The sequence below is a fragment of the Eupeodes corollae genome, chromosome 2, assembly GCF_945859685.1.
Source record: "Eupeodes corollae chromosome 2, idEupCoro1.1, whole genome shotgun sequence".
NCBI lineage: Eukaryota > Metazoa > Arthropoda > Insecta > Diptera > Syrphidae > Eupeodes > Eupeodes corollae.
The window spans coordinates 10,953,456-10,972,358 of NC_079148.1; the positions used below are offsets into that span (position 1 = coordinate 10,953,456).

The 18,903-nt window shown below is 29.0% G+C and overlaps 1 protein-coding gene across 3 annotated transcripts in view; it reads left to right on the forward strand.

Moving 5' to 3' along the window:
- LOC129944673 (broad-complex core protein) overlaps window positions 1-17,864 on the forward strand; it is a 71,023-nt gene extending 53,159 nt beyond the window's left edge. The window contains exons 3-8 of one of the 3 annotated variants that reach the window (XM_056054275.1): window positions 3,754-3,942; window positions 4,026-4,398; window positions 4,451-4,664; window positions 4,743-4,894; window positions 4,962-5,012; window positions 12,048-12,884. In XM_056054275.1, coding sequence (XP_055910250.1) covers window positions 3,754-3,942; window positions 4,026-4,398; window positions 4,451-4,664; window positions 4,743-4,894; window positions 4,962-5,012; window positions 12,048-12,781 — 1,713 coding nt within the window. In that variant the 3' untranslated portion in view covers window positions 12,782-12,884. Of the gene's footprint in view, window positions 1-3,753; window positions 3,943-4,025; window positions 4,399-4,450; window positions 4,665-4,742; window positions 4,895-4,961; window positions 5,013-12,047; window positions 12,885-14,262 lie in introns of those variants that run through there. The other 2 variants (XM_056054276.1, XM_056054274.1) reach the window with 2 other exon arrangements.
- Window positions 17,865-18,903: the final 1,039 nt, after the last annotated feature.

Consider the following 18,903-nt stretch of genomic DNA (forward strand, 5'->3'; position numbering starts at 1 on the left):
GTTAAGTTAAGTTATAGTTTGTATTAAGCTGAATAAATAAATAAACGAATATCGTCTTATGGCAACAATATTTTCAGTTCTAAATAAATTGTATAATTCGTTCGAACATCATAAACATTTGGTTGCTAAATATACCTACACAACAAAGTTCATATATTTTCCATGACTTCCTGACACAAGGCTATCTTCCGAAAATCTCCTCCCTCCCAAGACTCTGCCTTTTAGTCGCGTCATTATAAAACATTTGCCTATTTTTATTCCAGAAACTTCCAAGTGAAACTAAGAAACTCTTCACAAAGCAAACTCGTACAAAACCTACATAACGCAACAAAAACAAAAAACAAAATCTCAAGGCTAGCTAGAATTTATCTGTGAGTCATTAGGAATGGAAAATTTAATGTTTCAAGTTTGTTTCATATACTCGTCTCGTATGATATTCACAATTCAATGCTGCTGCTGCTGCAGTAACATTGTATTTGCGGTGTAAGAGGATGTGAAGTAAATCGACAATGATCATCATAAATGTTGAATATACGACGCGAATGCCTGGTACTGATAGATACCGTTTGTCAAGCCTATAAAAAAGTGTTTCAAAAAGATTATAATATAAAAGTACATAAAAAGTATTTGCGTCGCGTCGCTCGTCTGCCATTTTAATCTTGTGCAAGATCGCATCAAGTGATTTCACAAGAGTGCCTCTCTATCTCTATCCCTACCTATATACCCTATTCCCATCGTCCCTCGACGCCCCGACGCTGCATATTGCATTTTAGTTCAAAGTCAGTAGGGCCATCAATTTTTAGACACATTTTTTGCTTTGTGTGTGTATGCAGTATGCATTATGCACCCAGCAGCCATATCAACGTCTCCACTGCTGCAAGCAGTGCAACAAAGCAGCGGCCTCTACGCAGGCAGTTGACCTAATTTCTGTAATTGGAAGTTGTAACTCAAAGTAGTTTTGTATCTGTATTGGTGATGATCGTGTTGCACCCTTCATGTGCCCCTCCCATTGACTCTACGAGTCCCTTTCGTTTCAAGTTTATTTGCTTGACATTGCTGCTTCGCTGCTCCAATGGATGGTGCATTCTGCATTTGCAATGCAGCACAGCACAGCAAAGCAACGCAACGCAACGCAAAAAAAAATAAAAAGCCACACACTAATAACAAAGTTAAATAAAATGTTTATTACTTTGTGTAGTTTTTGTTACTTTTTCGTTTGCGTTTGCCATTTTCCCCCTCTGCCCCACTTGGCCCCCACTCTATTTTATTAGTCCCTAAATATAAATATGATCTACCCATACGAACGAAGGCAACTTGACAGCTAAAGTCAGAGCCAGTCACTGACAGCCCTGACGAGTTTCGTAATTCGAATTTCGCCTGCGCGATCGAATTGAAGGCTGTTTTCGAATATAATCACACTCTGACAATGACGACTTTTGCAGCATGCATCTTTTTTATTTTTACTAAGAAACTTTTATAGATACTTTCAGCTTTTGAATTGTTTGTAGATATAACTTGTTTTTTTTTAAAATACATACATACATGTATTTTCTTAAAATTTGTGTTATCCTATCTCGAGTGAGTTTGCAGAAGAGCGAAAACAGAGGCAGAGGAGGCTTCAGATATTTTGTGACTTCTTTTGGAAGTTGCCTTTCTATTTGCTTTAGGTTGCCACTTAATTTAGGTTATAACACAGTTTGTTTTATTTGTATCTTTTTTTTTAAATTTTTGTTTGTTTGCTGAGGCCCAACCTTTTCTGTTACATCTCAGGTGTTTGAGATTAATAAAAACAAAAATAATAAAATAAAAGACTCTAAAAAGCGTTGCAGCTGTATCCTACTTGACCGACGGCGACGTATGAGTGGCCTTGCAGTGGTGCATATAAAACAAATTTTATATTGTATCTTATATTTTTTTTATTTATCATTTGTTGTGGAGGCCACAAAAATTTATTTTCTTAGACTTTTTAAGTTTTTATGTGTTTTATATTTATTTAGTTATTTTTTTTTATTTTTCTTTTCTGTGCGATTTACGGTGCAGCACGATAACAAGGTGCGCATGTGCACTTTAGTAATAAAATGGTTTGCAATCATTTAGGCTATGAAAACCAAAAAAGCCTTTAAAAATGTCATTCCACCTCTTTATAGATTATGTAGTTAAATATAAAATTTGCATATTTATTTTATTTGTATATTTAAAAAAATGTAAGTGACTGTTTAGTTGAGAATAGCTTTGACCTAGAAAAGTTTATTATCATCATCAGGAGATAATATTTTATTTTTATTTGAATTGCATTTTAGGGCAATGGATTAAAAGTTATAATTTTGTTGATATTTTTTTTTTCTTTTTTACTTTTGGTTTATTGAGAAATCGTTGAAAAATATAAATGAAATGATTTGCATAATATAGTTTTTGTCTGTAGCTAGGAACACATTTAAAATGTAAGTTATTGTTTATTAGCGAAGAAAAAAAGCTTTTAACTTGAAGAGATAATTTATATTTGGTTAAGTAAAGTTGATTGACATGAATATTAAAAAATATTTACATGGAAAATTACAGAAGTTTGACAGAATTTTTAGTTCAACTCCAGAAGATTTCCTTACTTTGTTGAATTCATTAAAATAAAAAAGTACGTATACGCCCAGTTGCACAGATGATAGTTGACTTAATTAACAATCTTAGACAGCTATTTAGTCCTCATGTTAATGGTACAAACCCACCCCCCCCCCTAACAAAACGTTTTTCAGCTGTACAGTCCCTACATCTGGTCGTTCCATTTACCCTCCCCATTCACTTTCTTTGCATACAGGAACGTAGATGAAGCAAAGAATGTTGTCTTGAAATGACCCGAGGTGCTCTAATCAGCTTTTTTCATAGACCAAGATTCTCCACCGTATAATGATGCCCAAAAAACAGAAGTTAGCAAAAGCTAACTAGATATCAGCGCTGCGCTGATGCTGTTTTCTGCATTCACAACAGAGCCCACGTAGGCAAAGTTCTTTACTACCTCAAAGTTACGTCTGTCGATAGAAACGTTTTTACTGAGAGGTCGGTATTGTAGACTCAGCCTTTTTTGACAAAGAAAATGTTTGGTTAAATTATTTTAAACCTTTATGGAGCAACACGCATTCTACATGGTCATCATGCAAACTAGACATAGCTCTATACAGTTCGTCCCAGCGACCTTGAAGTCTTTAAAACCGTGTTAGATGTCGATTTTATGTTTTTGGGTTTTTTCAAGGATCTATCGCAATGTGAATATTCGACTGATTTTGGTCTAAAAGCACATAATAAGGGCCCATCAGGTTTTTGACGTTGGGAATTACACGTTCACATATTATGACGGAGAAGATTTTGATTACAATGTTTAGGAGTCTTATTAATCTAAAGTTTTTTGGATTTTAGAGAGTCCCTTTTTTTGAGTATCAGGCACACACCAATTAAGGATCCCTAAATTCTTAGTCATTGTTCCCAGCTTTTATTAAGGAGGCTTTATTATTTTATTTTAAAACTTTTCAAAAATTTCGTAACGTAAACGTTTCTTTGATATTTATTAATTTCTATAAGCAAAATTTATGAAAAATTAGTTCAATACATAAAAAGTGCGTATACGCCCCAGAGTACAACTTTTAAATCGTTGTTAGGAATTAAAGTAAATAATATTTTTTAAATAAACAAAAAATAAGCTATTTATTCTATGTATGAATCAGAAAGCTTTAACTAATCCATTTTAATTTATTTTTATAATTTCAGAGCACACCCTGCAAACATCCAGTTATTGTTTTACAAGATGTTAATTTTTTGGACCTTCATTCATTGGTTGAATTTATTTATCATGGAGAAGTAAATGTTCATCAAAAATCATTAAGTTCATTCTTAAAAACGGCCGAAGTACTTCGAGTGTCCGGTTTAACACAACAGCAAGCAGAGGAAACACATAGTGTAGGTTTTTTTTTAAACTTCTATATTTTCATAGAACTTTAAAATTTATTTGTTTGTTTTTTTTTTTTTTTTAAATAAAATAGCAATTAGCTCAAATCCAAAATCTTGCTAACACCGCCGGTGGACGTACCCCCGTTAATCATCTTCCATCCGTACATGAAGATCCTTTATTCCCGCGAAATACTTGCTCACCACCACCCGGTCCCCCTGGTCATATCAGTTCTCAATTATTTAGACGAGCTGCAGCAGCAGCATCATTACGTCGGGATCGGAACAATTCAACTCCGTCCGGTGTAGATGAATGTACAATGAAACGACACCGACCCGATAATGGAATTATACCCAGCAATAATAATAGTCCTGACATTCGTAGTACATCCCCACAATTAACTCCGGCCGATTTCTCAACGATTAAACATAACAACAATAATACACCACCGCTAAAGGACGAAAAACGTAAAACTTTTATATTAAATTGTGTATGAAAATATCTTAATTGTTTTTATAGGAAATGGACCCACAAATAATGGTATCTCAGCAATTGATAAGGAACACTTTACACCATCCCCACGTGCACGATCAACTGATGATGTCAAATCGGAACCTATGGAATTGGTTTGTTCCAATAATAATCCAGTTATGGATGAACATAGTAACGATTCCACTGGTGAAAATGATGCAAATCGATCAAGCAGTGGTGAATGTGGTAAAGGATCTCTGAGGTGAGTCTTAGTTTGTTTTAAACCAATCAAAACAAAAAAATGACATTTTAAAACGTCAAAAATTTAATGTATTTTTAGCTCGGGAAATGATGATGAAATTGAAAATAGTATAGTACACACGCATCAACCACCGCCATTTCTAATGTCACCTGCTGATTCAAAATTGTTTCCAACGCCTGGATCATTTAATTTTTCTATGGCAGCGTTAACAGATCCTGCTACACTTGCAGGTAAATTTATTTACTTTTTTTCTCAAATATTTAAGAGATATTTAATTTTTATATTTTTTTATTATAGGTTTTAATTCACAACTTCAATCTGCAGCTGAAATGGCAGTCTCCCCACAAGGTGAGCATATTCTTTAATTTCTGTGTGAATAGTAACTGTCTTTTAACTATGTTTTATATATTTATATTAATATACATACATATCTCTTTAAAACATTTAAAAAAAAATAAAAAATAAAACAAAAATTTACAATTTCCCTATCCCTATATATATTTGGCAAACATATACTTAACTTTTAAAAATTCCTTTTTATCCAAATGTTCCAATCTCAGCATGTGAATAAGGAAATAAGAAAAGGATTTAACATTTAATTAATATATTTTGAATTTGATTGAGTGGTTGTTTTGATTTTATTTATTTTAGAAATAAATCGGTTTTGTATAAATAAAAACAATTATTTTGTATTATATTTGGTTTGCGTGAGTTGAATGCTATCACAAATTTTAATTTGTTTATAATTTTAATTTAATTGAGTTTTTATAGACTAAGAAAAGTTTTGATAAACTTAAATCCTTTTCTAATTCCTTGTTCGTATAACTGAAATTTAACACTAACTTCTTATTGGACATTTGCTATTTTTCATCCTTATTTGATTGTTTCCGTCGCGGTTTAAGATTAATTAACGACTGAAGAAAACTATTTTCATACAAAGAAATAAGATTTAAAAAAAAGCGAAGATTTTGAGTTATAATTGGAAAACCTTTGAGATTTTACTTTCTTTTTATTATTTATATATACATATTTTTATTCCTGGCTTAAGGTTTTATTAGGAAGAGAAGTTTAAAATATTTGTTGTTGATATTCAAAACTCATTTTTTATTAATTAACGTAGGTTAAAACAAGCTTTTAAACAAACATCCAAAAATGGCGCCCAATGTGAAACATTTTTATATTCAATTTAAAAGCTTAAGAATCCAATTGAATTGTTTATACATTAATTTAACATTTAACATTATATAATTTTTGACAAAAGTGTTGCGACTTCTCGCTACCCAGCAACAAAAATCTTTATTCAAATTTGAAAAGTCTATCTTCTATCCCGAAAAGTGTACAGCAGCTTCTTCTTCAATTCTGTTTCCAGCCTTACCAATTATTTACAAATAAACACTTCTCTTATTATTTGTAATAAAGGTGAAAATAGCTTTCATTTAAAGGATCGCAAATAAACAAGAAGTAAAAAAAACAAAACAAAAAATCAAGGACAAAATCTTTTATGAGTGTTTTTACACACTTTTCTTCATTTTTTGTACTCAAAAATTACAAAATTCATCCTTCTGAAATAATTTTTTTATTTTTGAAGTAGTTCAAGTGGTTTTGGACTGAAATACAAAAATGGCGCCCAACGTGAAACTTTGGTATATTGAATTTTTAGGCTTTAAAATTGAATAAAATTGTCTTAAGGGATAAATAATAGCAGGACATCATAGTGTAATCATTTTCTCGTTTTCAGAATATAACAATTAAATCGTTTAGTCTCATTGTTTTTATATTCTCCAGGCTTTGTTTTTCTCTAATTAGTTCTGTTTGAAGACGTTAGTGGTTTTAGTTTGAGGAATCTCAAATGAAATGGACAAAATTCCGTTCATTATTGTACAAACCTCACTTCCTCTTTTTGATTACCCAACGTTCTATAAGATATATACATAAAAACCTCTTCATAAACCATAAAATCACAAACATGAAAAATATTCAAACATCATTAAACCCTCACACTTATTCCTGCCAAAAATAGAAACAAAACTTTTACTTTCCAAATCCTCTTTTTTTGGAATAGATTAATGGTATGATAGGTACTTGTATGCTCATAATGCTCATCATCAAAGCTAAAACACAAAAGCCGATAACATTGTGGACGCTTCAAAGTAACCACTATTTTACGTTTCATAATAGGTTAGCTATATACCTACTTTTATAACACAGCCTTTAGCTACTCCATAAAGTTTCAAAAATGTAACATTTTTTATAACTCTATATCTACAAACCCCCATCAGTTTCGCATAACATACAATATTTGCGTATGAAGATGAAAATGGTTCCAAAGTTATGTTAGAGAGTGTGTTAAACATGCAACAAGTTGTATCGTCATTCATAGTTTATAAAACAATCCACATACCCTCTCTTTTTAGTCTCATCTGAATATTTGGGGTTTTACGAGTTATATACTCTTCTAATTGTTATTTGCTTAATAATTTTATAGCCCTAAAACCTTTTTCCTAAAACATCATAATTCACTGAAACGTTACGAACACATAAATGTTAAAGTTTTCATAGTTAACCGCAGGCCCTCTAATCTCGGCTTCGTTTGATGTGTGTACTACAATAAGGACGAGTACGAATGAACATACGTATATATTCATCCTTATATGAGGTGTGAGGGAGTATTCAAAAAAGGATTCAAACGAAGGACTACCACCGCACCAGCTCCAACACCACACGTCAACACGACGACAAACGAAAAACGAATAACGACGACGTGCTCCCATATTTTAAGTCCCTTCGGGTAAAATCATTTTGAATAGTTTTTGGAACGTTTACACTTGTGCTTTTTCTGCATCATTTATCCTATTTGATGTGGGATACAAAAATAGAAAAATACGTATGTGCCTTCATCATACTTTGTGTTGGCTTTTCAATTATGTTGTGTTGGTGTGTGCTAGGCTTGCCAGACTGAGCTATTTATGGGAAATTGAGCTTTTTTCCAAAATTGCTGACAAAAAAGCCTAAAACTATTTCGTCTCAATTGAGCTCTTTTTTTAATTGGGCTACAAATAGTACGATTCATTAATTACAGTTCGACAATAACCCAAATCATATTTCATCTCCATTTAACGGAGACTGAGCAATTTTTCTAAAATTACCGACAAACAATGTAGTATGACGTTAAAACTGGGCTACATGTAGCTTAATTCTTATCTCGTGTCTATTCATTGTAAATTGGGCTATTTAGGAAATTAAGATATCTTTTCAATAATAGCCAACAGTAAATTAAGTACGGTAATTTTTTTCCAAAATTGTAGACACCAAATTTAGCTCATTTAGGCTCATGAACTGTCTTCAAAAAAATTGTTATTAAAATTAGTATTATTTGGGCTACTTTTTCTTATTTGGTATTATTTGGGCAACTTTTTCTTATCTCCGAATTTGGGCTACAAATATTTATAAAAATGCTATCGAGCTATAGTTCAGGATATGGCAACCCTTTGATGTGGGACATGGGTGGCTCTGAAGCCTTTGGACAAGTTTGCACATACTTTCCCAAAAGCGCACATCATCATCATCATCAACATCAACATCATTCGAATCTCATAGATAGTCATAAAAGAGATATCATGTCTGTCTGATGGGAGTTTAGATTTTTGACATATGGTTAGCATAAATACAACATACATACATACATACATAAATATATGTATGTATATTTTCATACTGGAATTGTTTTGACTTTTAATAGACGAGTCAGTTAGTTTCGTATTGAATCGGGTCGGGTCGGCTTGGGTTATATGTAGGGTAGGGTCGGGTCGGTAGAGAAGTTCGAGGTGAGGAACTTGAGAACGGATTGTTTTGATATGATGATGGGGAGAAAGCTTTTTGAAGTGATAATTAACCCTTTAACGATGTGTGAAAGTTTACAGCTCTAAGGCTTAGGGAAATTATTTTTCTGTTATGTGTTGTATACCTAACCTACGCTGTGCTGTAAAGCTGTATGATGGGCGGCAAAATAGTTTGGTTAAGTCTAATGGCTTGTTTAATTGGGTTGCTGTTGTTGTTGCTATTTTTTTTTTTAATTTGTTTGTGTTTTTGTAATTAAAACATTAAGCAAATATTGTTTTGATGAAATGGCAGTTAATTAGAACAATTATATACACGCATGTATGGTTAATGAGAATTATGAAGAGAGATGTATAAATTCGTGGAAAATGTTGTGGTTGAAGTATGATTAGGAATTTCTTGAAGGATTCTTTATGTTTGAGGTTGAGGAAGGATACAAAATCGTAATCATGGATTTTAATTAAAAGCATTAATAAAAAAATAGTAATTTGACGTCTTTTAGAATCGTCTTTCAAGATGGCGTACACCGCTTTTGTTGAATTTGCGAATGTCAAAGTAGAATTTACATTTGCCACCGTTTTTTCAATGACATGATCTCTTAATGAATAATGAATTTTGCCTTCGCCTGTTGACAACTTTTGAAACTTTGGAGTGTTTTTAGGCCTCTCTCACATTCTTTGGTCCTTCGAGCGAGATTATTAAAAAATAAGATCAAAATTTATAAACGTAACAAATTTGTTGAATTAAATAAAAAAGAAAACTCAAAATCTTCGCTAAATATAACCAGAATCGCGCCCTCCCCTTTACACGCATAATAATATGTATACCAAAAAATTTATATAAAACAAAATTAACAATTAAATTAAATTAAAAAAAAACAAACAAAGATATATATTTTCTGTGAATTGGTTTTTTCTGTGTGCTAATTTTGTATTCGTATTCTATATATTATTATATATCAGTACATTATTGATATTAAAATATTTATTTTCATTAATATAATCGTACCATTTATTTGTTTTTCCTTATTTCCATGTATAATTAAATATCTTATCGTCGTGTATGTGTGTTTCTTAAAAAAAAACTTAAAAAAAAGAATAAAATATTTAATATTACAAAAATTACATAATATTAAAAATCAACATTTTAACATTAATTAATGTTTTTTTTCTCTTAATTTTAACGTTTTTTTTATTTTGTTGATTGCGTTAATCGTTTTCGCTATTTTCATTTAACTTGTTTTTTTTTTAATTATTGTTCGTTTCGTTTCTATTTTTCGTTTTCATTAAATTTTTCATCTTGTTTATTTTTTTTGTATCAATCATAAATTTACATTCTATTTGTTTAATGTTTAACCAGAGAAACAAAATTATTCAAAAAAGTATTAGACTTCATTTATGAAAAAGAAAAACCGAAAAAAATGTTTCAAGAATATTGCAGCATTTCTTTTTTTTACGAATACAAGAGTGTGCACCATCTTTTTTTTTACATATATGTTGTATAAAAATATTGATGATTAGGTGATAATAATATTTTTTTTTTTCATTTTTCGTTTTTATTTAACACAATCAATAATTGGCTTAAAAAATTTCCCCCCGATCATAATAATATTAATCCTAGTTTTGTTGTTATTAACCAATTTAGAGGTTTTTTATTAAACAATATAATAAAAAACAATGCAAAAGAAATATATGCAAGGGTTACTTTATTTTATTATTTATTTTTTTATTATTGAATTAATCGTTTTTGGTTCATGATTTATATATAAAATAATAATTGGAAATTTATGTTATACAATTTTGTTTTATTAAAATAAATTGTATGCATATGTGGAATAATTGTATACCTGGATGGTTTATTGTTCAATTATTATGCTTTTTATGCGTTAGAATTTTTTTTTACATTTATGATTATACATAATATATATTTATTAATAATAAATACACGCTTTGGTAAAGCACTAGGGTATGACACATGAATGTAATTTATATATATTTTGTTGGAATAATTGTACAAATAATACAAACAAAACAAAAAACAAAAATGCGGATGATTTTTTTTTTATTAAACTAAAGTAGTTTTAGTGCTTAAGAAAATTATAACATTACAAAATTGTATTTATATAAATTAGTAGGTAAAAAATTAGTTGTAAGAAAATTTTTAATTCAAATAATTGGATGGTTAATATTTTTGTTTTCCTGTCAAAAACAATGTTTTTTTTTTCTATTACACAGACAAATGTTGGTTTTATTTCAATACAATTTAAAATGTGAGTTGACATCCATCATGGAATAAAAAGTGTCTCTACATAACCCAACTTTTGCTCCAAATACTTTATTCTGGCATTTCTGCCACGAAACCAAGTAACAGTTAATTTTTTAGTTATTTTTGAGATAGAAAGACTAAATCCAAAATTAAAAAAAAATAATCTTATTTTCTTTATAATTTTGAATATGTCATGATTGAACAAACAGTTCCTTTCTTTGCCACGTGGTATTAAATCAAAACTGTCTTACCGACAATTCATTTGAAGCAATTTATTTGACGGTTAAAAAACCTCGGAAGTGTAAAAATCTTTCAAAATTAATTAATTGTGTATTATTTTTTACTATTACAATGAAAAACATTAAATAAAATTGACAGGAAAACAAAAATTTTAAAATAAAAGAAAAAATGTAATTTGGTTAAGGAATAAATAATTTTTTTAAAAACAAATTTATTTAAGCCTGGACATAAATATTTATACATATATACAAAAGGTAGCAGGACAAAACACATCTACTAATAAATAAGCAAATTTTAACACCGCCCGCCCCTACAAGAAACACAAATTAATAAAAATACAAATATATATATAAAAAACACACACACACAAAAACACACCAACAAATCGGATTAAAAGGTTGCGTTGTATTATTAATTTATTATTTATGGGTTGTGTTTTATATAAACATTATTTAAAAATAAAAAACACAAACATAAATATACATGACACCATCACACACACACACACAGAAACACAAAAACACACACATGCCAAAAATATGCTTTTTCTCGAGGATTTAATTTTTTTGTTGAAAGTGTAGTCTAACTTTTTTTACTAAAAAAAAAAAAAAACAAACAATCAAAAACAAAAAGTATACACTGAACAAAATTTGTATGCTTAAAACGGGACAAGTTGGAATGTATAAGAGCGCAGGTTTAGCTAATTGATTTTCTAATATTGTATAAAGTATATGTAGTATATGATTCCCCCCTTCCCATATTACCAAAAATAAAAAAAAACCCACAAATACGAAATTTTATATAAATATGGAAAATAAAATATAAAAATAATTCGGATACGATGGTGATGGTGTTGAACACTATTTAAAAAATTGAATGCAAAACATATAGTAAACGGACAATCAAATCAAAATTTGAATAACCCCCCTAAACAACCAAAAATACAAAATAAAAAAAATAACTAAATGTTAAATAAAAAAAAAAATCTTTTGTTTTTGGCCTAATGCGACGTTTTTTGCCTCTCTCCCCTCTTGTCGTCAGGTTACCTGACGACGACGACGGCGGCTATGACAATTCACCACCACCATGATTCACCACACCAATTCAAAACACCTCCTTCACCTTCTTCAGCAATTACAAGTACGTCATCTTCGGTTGCATCTGTCATGTGCGGCGGTGGCGGATCTGCTAGCGGCAATGGCGGCGGTGGCGGTGGAGGTCTAAACCTTTCCACATTTAGCAATTGCAATATGTCCTCAACGCAAGGATCTCAATTAATGCCTTCCCCGTTGGTATGCTCTACACCATCATCTGGTTCATCGGCGAATGTCAAAAACGAACGCCAATCGCCATCTTCATCACATTTACTAATGGCCGCAGCTGCTGCTGCAAATATGGCCGCTTCCGGTAGCAGCGGCAGTGGATCTACAATGAGTGGCAATGTAAATTCCATATCTGGGCAAATGGGAATCGGAGGAGGAGCCGGTGGAGATGATTTCCGTTGTGATCCATGTAACAAAAATCTCTCATCTCTAACCCGCCTTAAACGGCACATCCAAAACGTTCATATGCGCCCTACCAAAGAGCCAGTGTGCAACATATGCAAGCGGGTGTATAGCTCATTAAATAGCCTTAGAAACCACAAGAGTATATATCATAGAAATCTTAAGCAACCCAAAGAGGAAAACAACAGCAATAACGCTAATAATACCCATTCTCCATCAACACTGGGCCATAATCCATATTATTCACCGTTAAATCATCGCTCATCATAGGGGTTCGCTTATTTCGATTATTTAGCTAATATTAATTATATTTAAGACGAAAGCACAATTTTTGAACTTCATTTTATTTTTTTTTTTTTTTTGAAAAGAACAACAAACGTTCTATTATATTTCAAAAAAAAGAAAAACCATTTATTAAATTTAAATTTAAAATTCAAAATGTGTGTGTAAATATATATAAAAAGAAATTAGTTAGTTCAAAAACAAAAATCAAATTGCATTGAAAAGTTTATTATAATAATATAATTTTATTTTTATTTTAACTCTTTTAAAAGCTGGTTAGCCATTTTTTATTTTTCAACTTATTACACTGTAAATACCTAACCAACTTTTAAAACTTCATATTTTCATTTTTTGTTTTCTTCTAATTAAATTTTAATTAAAATTAAATTTAACTTTATTTTCTTTAATTTTTTACTTTGCATATCATATAAAAAAAAAAAAAAACAAATAAATATATTTTCTTCATCACCATGGAGTACACAATAAATCCGATTAATATTTATAACTCCTGTTGGAACCAATTGGCACAACGTGAGATAGAAATCCTTATAAAATATTTCATTTTTTTTTACCACCAAACTCTCCCTTCTTTAAAACAAAAAAAATATACCCTATTTTTCAGTATTAAGCTTTAAAGTTCAAACAAAAAACTAGCAAGACTTGGAATAGTAGATACAAAACAAAAAGTGTTTTCCCACTTAGTCAGATAAAAATTTGACCGACTAAGTCCGGTGCTTCCAAGAACCAAAAACAAAAAAAAAAGAGACACTAGTGACAATTAAAAAAAAAAAGTAAAATCTTTGCAAAAAAAAAAAAACAAACAACAATCATAATCAGGCCAAAAAATGTTTTCAAAATTTTGCTAAAAACAAACAGAAACTTTATTTTAATTTTTTTATTTAAAGTTTTTTAATTTGATCCAAAAACAAAAATTAAATTAAATCAAAATTTCTATATGGTATTTACGAGAAACAAAAACCAATTGGTTCCAATTGGTGGACCTGTTGGATGTCAGATTAGTTTTTATTTTTTGTTAAAATTAAAATCTCAAAAATTGTTATATGATTTAATTACTGTACAAAAAAAATTAGTTAAACCTACCTAAACACTAACGTGAAGATAAAAAAATAAATATCATACATTTATACAATACAAGAAAAATTTAACAGTTGTTCCTGCTTCCTTTTGAAAACTAAATTTTTAAACAAAAAAAAATTATTTATTTTCAATGGTTAATAAAGAAATTTCAAACTGGGCGGTAATTCGCGATTTTTCATTAATTTTTTTTCTTTTGATATTCCAAAGAGATATTAAAAACAAAATTAGCAAAATTTGTAACATTTTTAAAGTTGCCTGAATTAAAAAAAAAAAAAAAAAAAAAAAAAAAAAACCAAACACAAAACTACACTGAGATTACTGAAAGTCACTATTGTCTCTTTTTTTCTCTTCTCTTCCTATATTCAATATAGGTGGAAGCACCAGCCTTATCGGTGGCGTTATAGTACCCGGTGGCAATTCAAATAGTAGTAACAATAGTCACCATCACCACCATCATCCCTCCCACCACCACCACCAACAACAACAACAGCAACAACAACAACAACAACCACCACCACCTCCTCATAGCCAACATCATCAACATTCTGCGCCGCATCTTCATTCCCACCATATGCACCATCATCAGTCGCACTCAAGCCACCACGAATCATCACCTCAACATCAAGGCGTTGGCTCACAACAACAGCAACAACAACAGATGCCTTCGTCGTCATCTGGTTCTGTGTCTTCATCGGGGGCATTGCAGCATTTACATCATCACAGTGCATCACCAATTGACTCGTTACATCATCATCCAATGCAACATCATAGACGTTCTTTGTCGCCTGGTGGTGTCGGACAGGGTGGACTGAGTGGACCATCTGGATCATCGATAACATCCGCAGGTAGCAATCGCCTACTCTTGCCATTACCATTGACAGCCTGTCATCGATGTGACGTTTGTGGTAAACTTCTTAGCACTAAATTGACACTTAAACGTCACAAGGAACAACAGCACTTGCAGCCATTAAATAATGCTGTTTGTAATTTGTGTCATAAGGTATTTCGTACCCTTAATAGTCTTAATAACCACAAGAGCATCTACCACCGAAGACAAAAAAATCACCATTCTTCGTATTTCCATAGCAGTAGTTTGCATCATTCTTTAACAAATAGTAATAATAACGGTTCAGGAGGTAGTGTTGTCGGTAATCGCGGTAGTAGTGCAGCAGAATTATTACTTTCACCAATAACACAGCAACAGCACTCTCCAGGTGGCGTTGTAAAGCCATGTATGGATTTCTTATAAGAGCAACATCACTTTCTGAGGCAACTGTTTACAGTGTGCGCCCAAAAATTTGCCCAGTAAAATGGAAAATGAAATTTTAAGAAAAAACTAAAATATTGTAAAAATTATAGATATCTCAAAATTGTGTATGCGCGCGTGTAACAAAAGGAAAAAATCGATTAAAAAAAGAGAAATGCCTCAGATAGACTGAGATTAATAAAACATTAAATACACATACATACTTTATAAAAAAAAAAGTAAAATGTTTATGTAAATACTAAAGAAAAACAAAAAACCATAGAAAACTTCATTTTCCATTAAATTATTACTTAAGGGTTTCTTTTTGTGTATGTGTTGCACTTCCGCTGTTGCTGTTTCTTATTTTCGATCTCTAAGATGAATTTTTTTTTCGTGTAAGTTGTTGAGAATGAATAGAGACACAAAATTAAGTAAAAAGATAACAAAAATAAGAAGAAGAAAAAGAAAAAAATATATTATATGATAAAATGCAATTTTCTGTGATTATTATTTTGTTAGGCTTTTATAAATGTATATTTTTGACAGCGAGTTTAAAAAAGAAAAAACAAAAAAAGAAACGACGCGACGATTCGCAGACTGATTTAGATATGAATGTTTTTTATTGATAGATTTTTTTTATTTTTGGTTTTGGAAATGATCTTTTGAAGAGCTTTCCTTTTATATTTTCTAAAGTTCTTTGGTAGAATGTTAAATTAGTTGAGAGAATAATTTAATTTGTCTTAATTTTTGTTAAGCTATTGATCAAAACTAACAACTCGTGTGAATTTAAAATTACTTTATCGACTTGTGTCTCGTTGTTACCCTCAAACTTAAAAATGGCTGACAACATATTTCTTTCGTCGGTCGATAGCGTAGTTTGTTGAGCAATGTTTATTGCAGAGAATAAAATTAGATTCTTTTTATTCATTTCCTGGATACTAAGTTGAAATTTTCACAACATTCTTAAAGCCAAGATTTAAACGAGGTTAATTCGAAAATGTTCTCAAAAATACAATTGTTCTCTTAATATTTATTTATAACAAAGAACGAGTAGAACTATTTTTTTTAGTTTATCTTAAATATCCTGCCCTTCATATCCTAAGGATTAGTTTTTTTTTCTTGAACAACAAAATAAATATTTAAAACAAAAAACTAATAAATTAAGTAAATCGAATATAGTATAGACTTCCATGTGCAATTTTTGTTGACAATATAATGCTTAGGCTTCGGTTATTGTTTATATTAGTAATTTTTTTTGTAATTCATAACCCATAAATGTAGTTAGTTATCCCCATCTCTGATTCATGTAAAATACATAGGTTAAAAGGACCTTTTCACTCATCATTCAAAATGTGTAGCCGAACCTTAAAAAAAAAATCAACCCCCCTAATCGGAATTAATGTGTACTCTAAAGTGTAATATATATATAAACCTACTTATAAATATATATATATAATATTATATATACACCCTAAACTATAAGATAAAATACTATATATATATAAATAAAATATGCATAAGTGTTTGTACAGAATTCATTTTTAAAATAATTTATGTAGTATTTTTTTTAAATTTTTTATTTCAAAAAATATTTGATTTTGAACGTTTTTTTGTTTAAAAAAGACGTGACATATACTTAAAATAATATTTTTAATTCATCAAACTAAAATAAAATAAAAAAACAGTTTTTTAAACTTTTGGACTGATAAATATAAAGAAAAAATTTAAAATTAGAGAAGTTAAGAGAATAATTAAAAACAAAAAAAAGATCTTTCGGTAAGAATTTGTTTAGTTCCATTTCACTGATATTTATATTGTTCTTTATTTTATCGTTCATTTAAAAAACGACCGACGGTACACACTAACATGTGTTCTTAAATATTTTAGTTCGTCATTGATTTATTTTTTTAAATATAATTAAATATGATACCATTTATTATTTGTTTTCCGTTTTTTTAAAACCAATCGAATTCATAATATTTTTTGTTTTAAATATCGAAAGGACTGATAGGTTAGAATGTCTCATTTCATTAATTAAAAAAAACTAAAACATTTAAATCGGCAAAATTTTATTTCCATTTTAATTTTTGTAAGAAAAAAACTTAATAAAAAAATATTTTTAAAAAAACTAAAACAAAAGAAAACTTCCCGAATTATGTAAAATAATTAAAAAATTAAAAGAGAAACGAATTGTGATCATGACTATAATTGGCATTAATATTTAGGCAAAAAAAAGACTAAAAATATACAAAAATATAAAAATTAATTAAATCATATATTTAAAAACAAACAAAAAAAAACAAAAACCAAAAACCCAATGGATAAAAAATCAAAAAAGAAAAATATTTTTTTCTTAATTTGCGCAAATTTTCTTTATTAATTTGTTTTTTTTTTCTTAGTAGATTTTTCTTTTTAAACAAGTTTTGCTAAGCAATTTGTGATTGTCCTAAGACTGAATTTTTCTCCCTGCGTCCCCCTGTTTTCTTTGATTTTATGTCGAAACTTGAAAAAATCAAAATTTTTGCATATAAATCCCTAATTTTGTTTAACAAAAATAATAAAAAAAAAAGAAATGAAAAATAATTAAGAATTAATTCGAAATTGAATTTATCAGGCGAAGAAAATTAAAAGAGAGAGTTAAGAATGAATGAGAATTCGTATTATATTATACACTAGAAATAGTAGACATAAACATTTTTATATGTTTTATATTTATATAATTTTTTTTTTTACCTTTCAAATACATTATTTTTTTATTTATTTATATTTCATTGGATTTCATCAAAATTTCTTAAGTTCTTTTTTTATAAAGTGAGTGATGACGATTCACTCAATGAAAAAAAAAAGAAAAATTTTAAACAAAGTCTGAATTTTACTTTTATTTGATACCAAATTTTTACTTTTATTTTACAAAACAAAAGATTTGTTGTTTTTTTTTAATATAATTAAAAATATATGTATATTTATTTTCAATGAGAATATGAATTTATAAAAAATTATAATTAAAAAACAAAACGAAAATTGTTATTAAAAATAAACGGTGCATAGAAAACAAAGTTTACATAAATAATATTGTAAATTATGTGTTATAAGTTCTTTTTAATGTTTTAAATAATATGCTTTTTTTGAAAATATGTTAAGTTTAATTATTACTCTTTACTTAAGTTTATAATATTTTTCTGTATAAAAAAAACAAACTCAACAAATAAATAAATATTTCCTATCTCTGATTGATAATATCTATGATTAATAAATAGAGCATAGTTAAAACATAATATTATAAAAATTTAACAAAACAAAACTAAAAGTTTTTCATTTTAAAATTAAAAATATAACAACAACAAAAACAAATAAAAACAATTTTATGTCAACTGTAAAATGCACTAAATATATATATGTTAAATGTAAAGCATAAATAAATATTTTCTTTCTTTATTTTCTTTAATTAAGTTTATATATTTCTTCTTACATTAGCATCATTTTTTTAAGTATAAAATACAAAAGTAAAAAATAACAAAAAGTGTAATAAAATCATAAACAAAAAAGAAGAAAACACAAAAAAAAATAATAATATTACAAAAATATCTAGTAATTATTTAGTTAATTAAAAAAAAAAAACCTTTGTATGAATACAATGAATAAGATTAAATGTTTTTATTTTCTAAAAACGGAGTATTTCTTAACACAAAACAAAAATGAGTGCTACAAGTTTGCAAGATTGAGCTAATTTAACCATTTTCAATGCCATCCATGTTCTTATAATTTT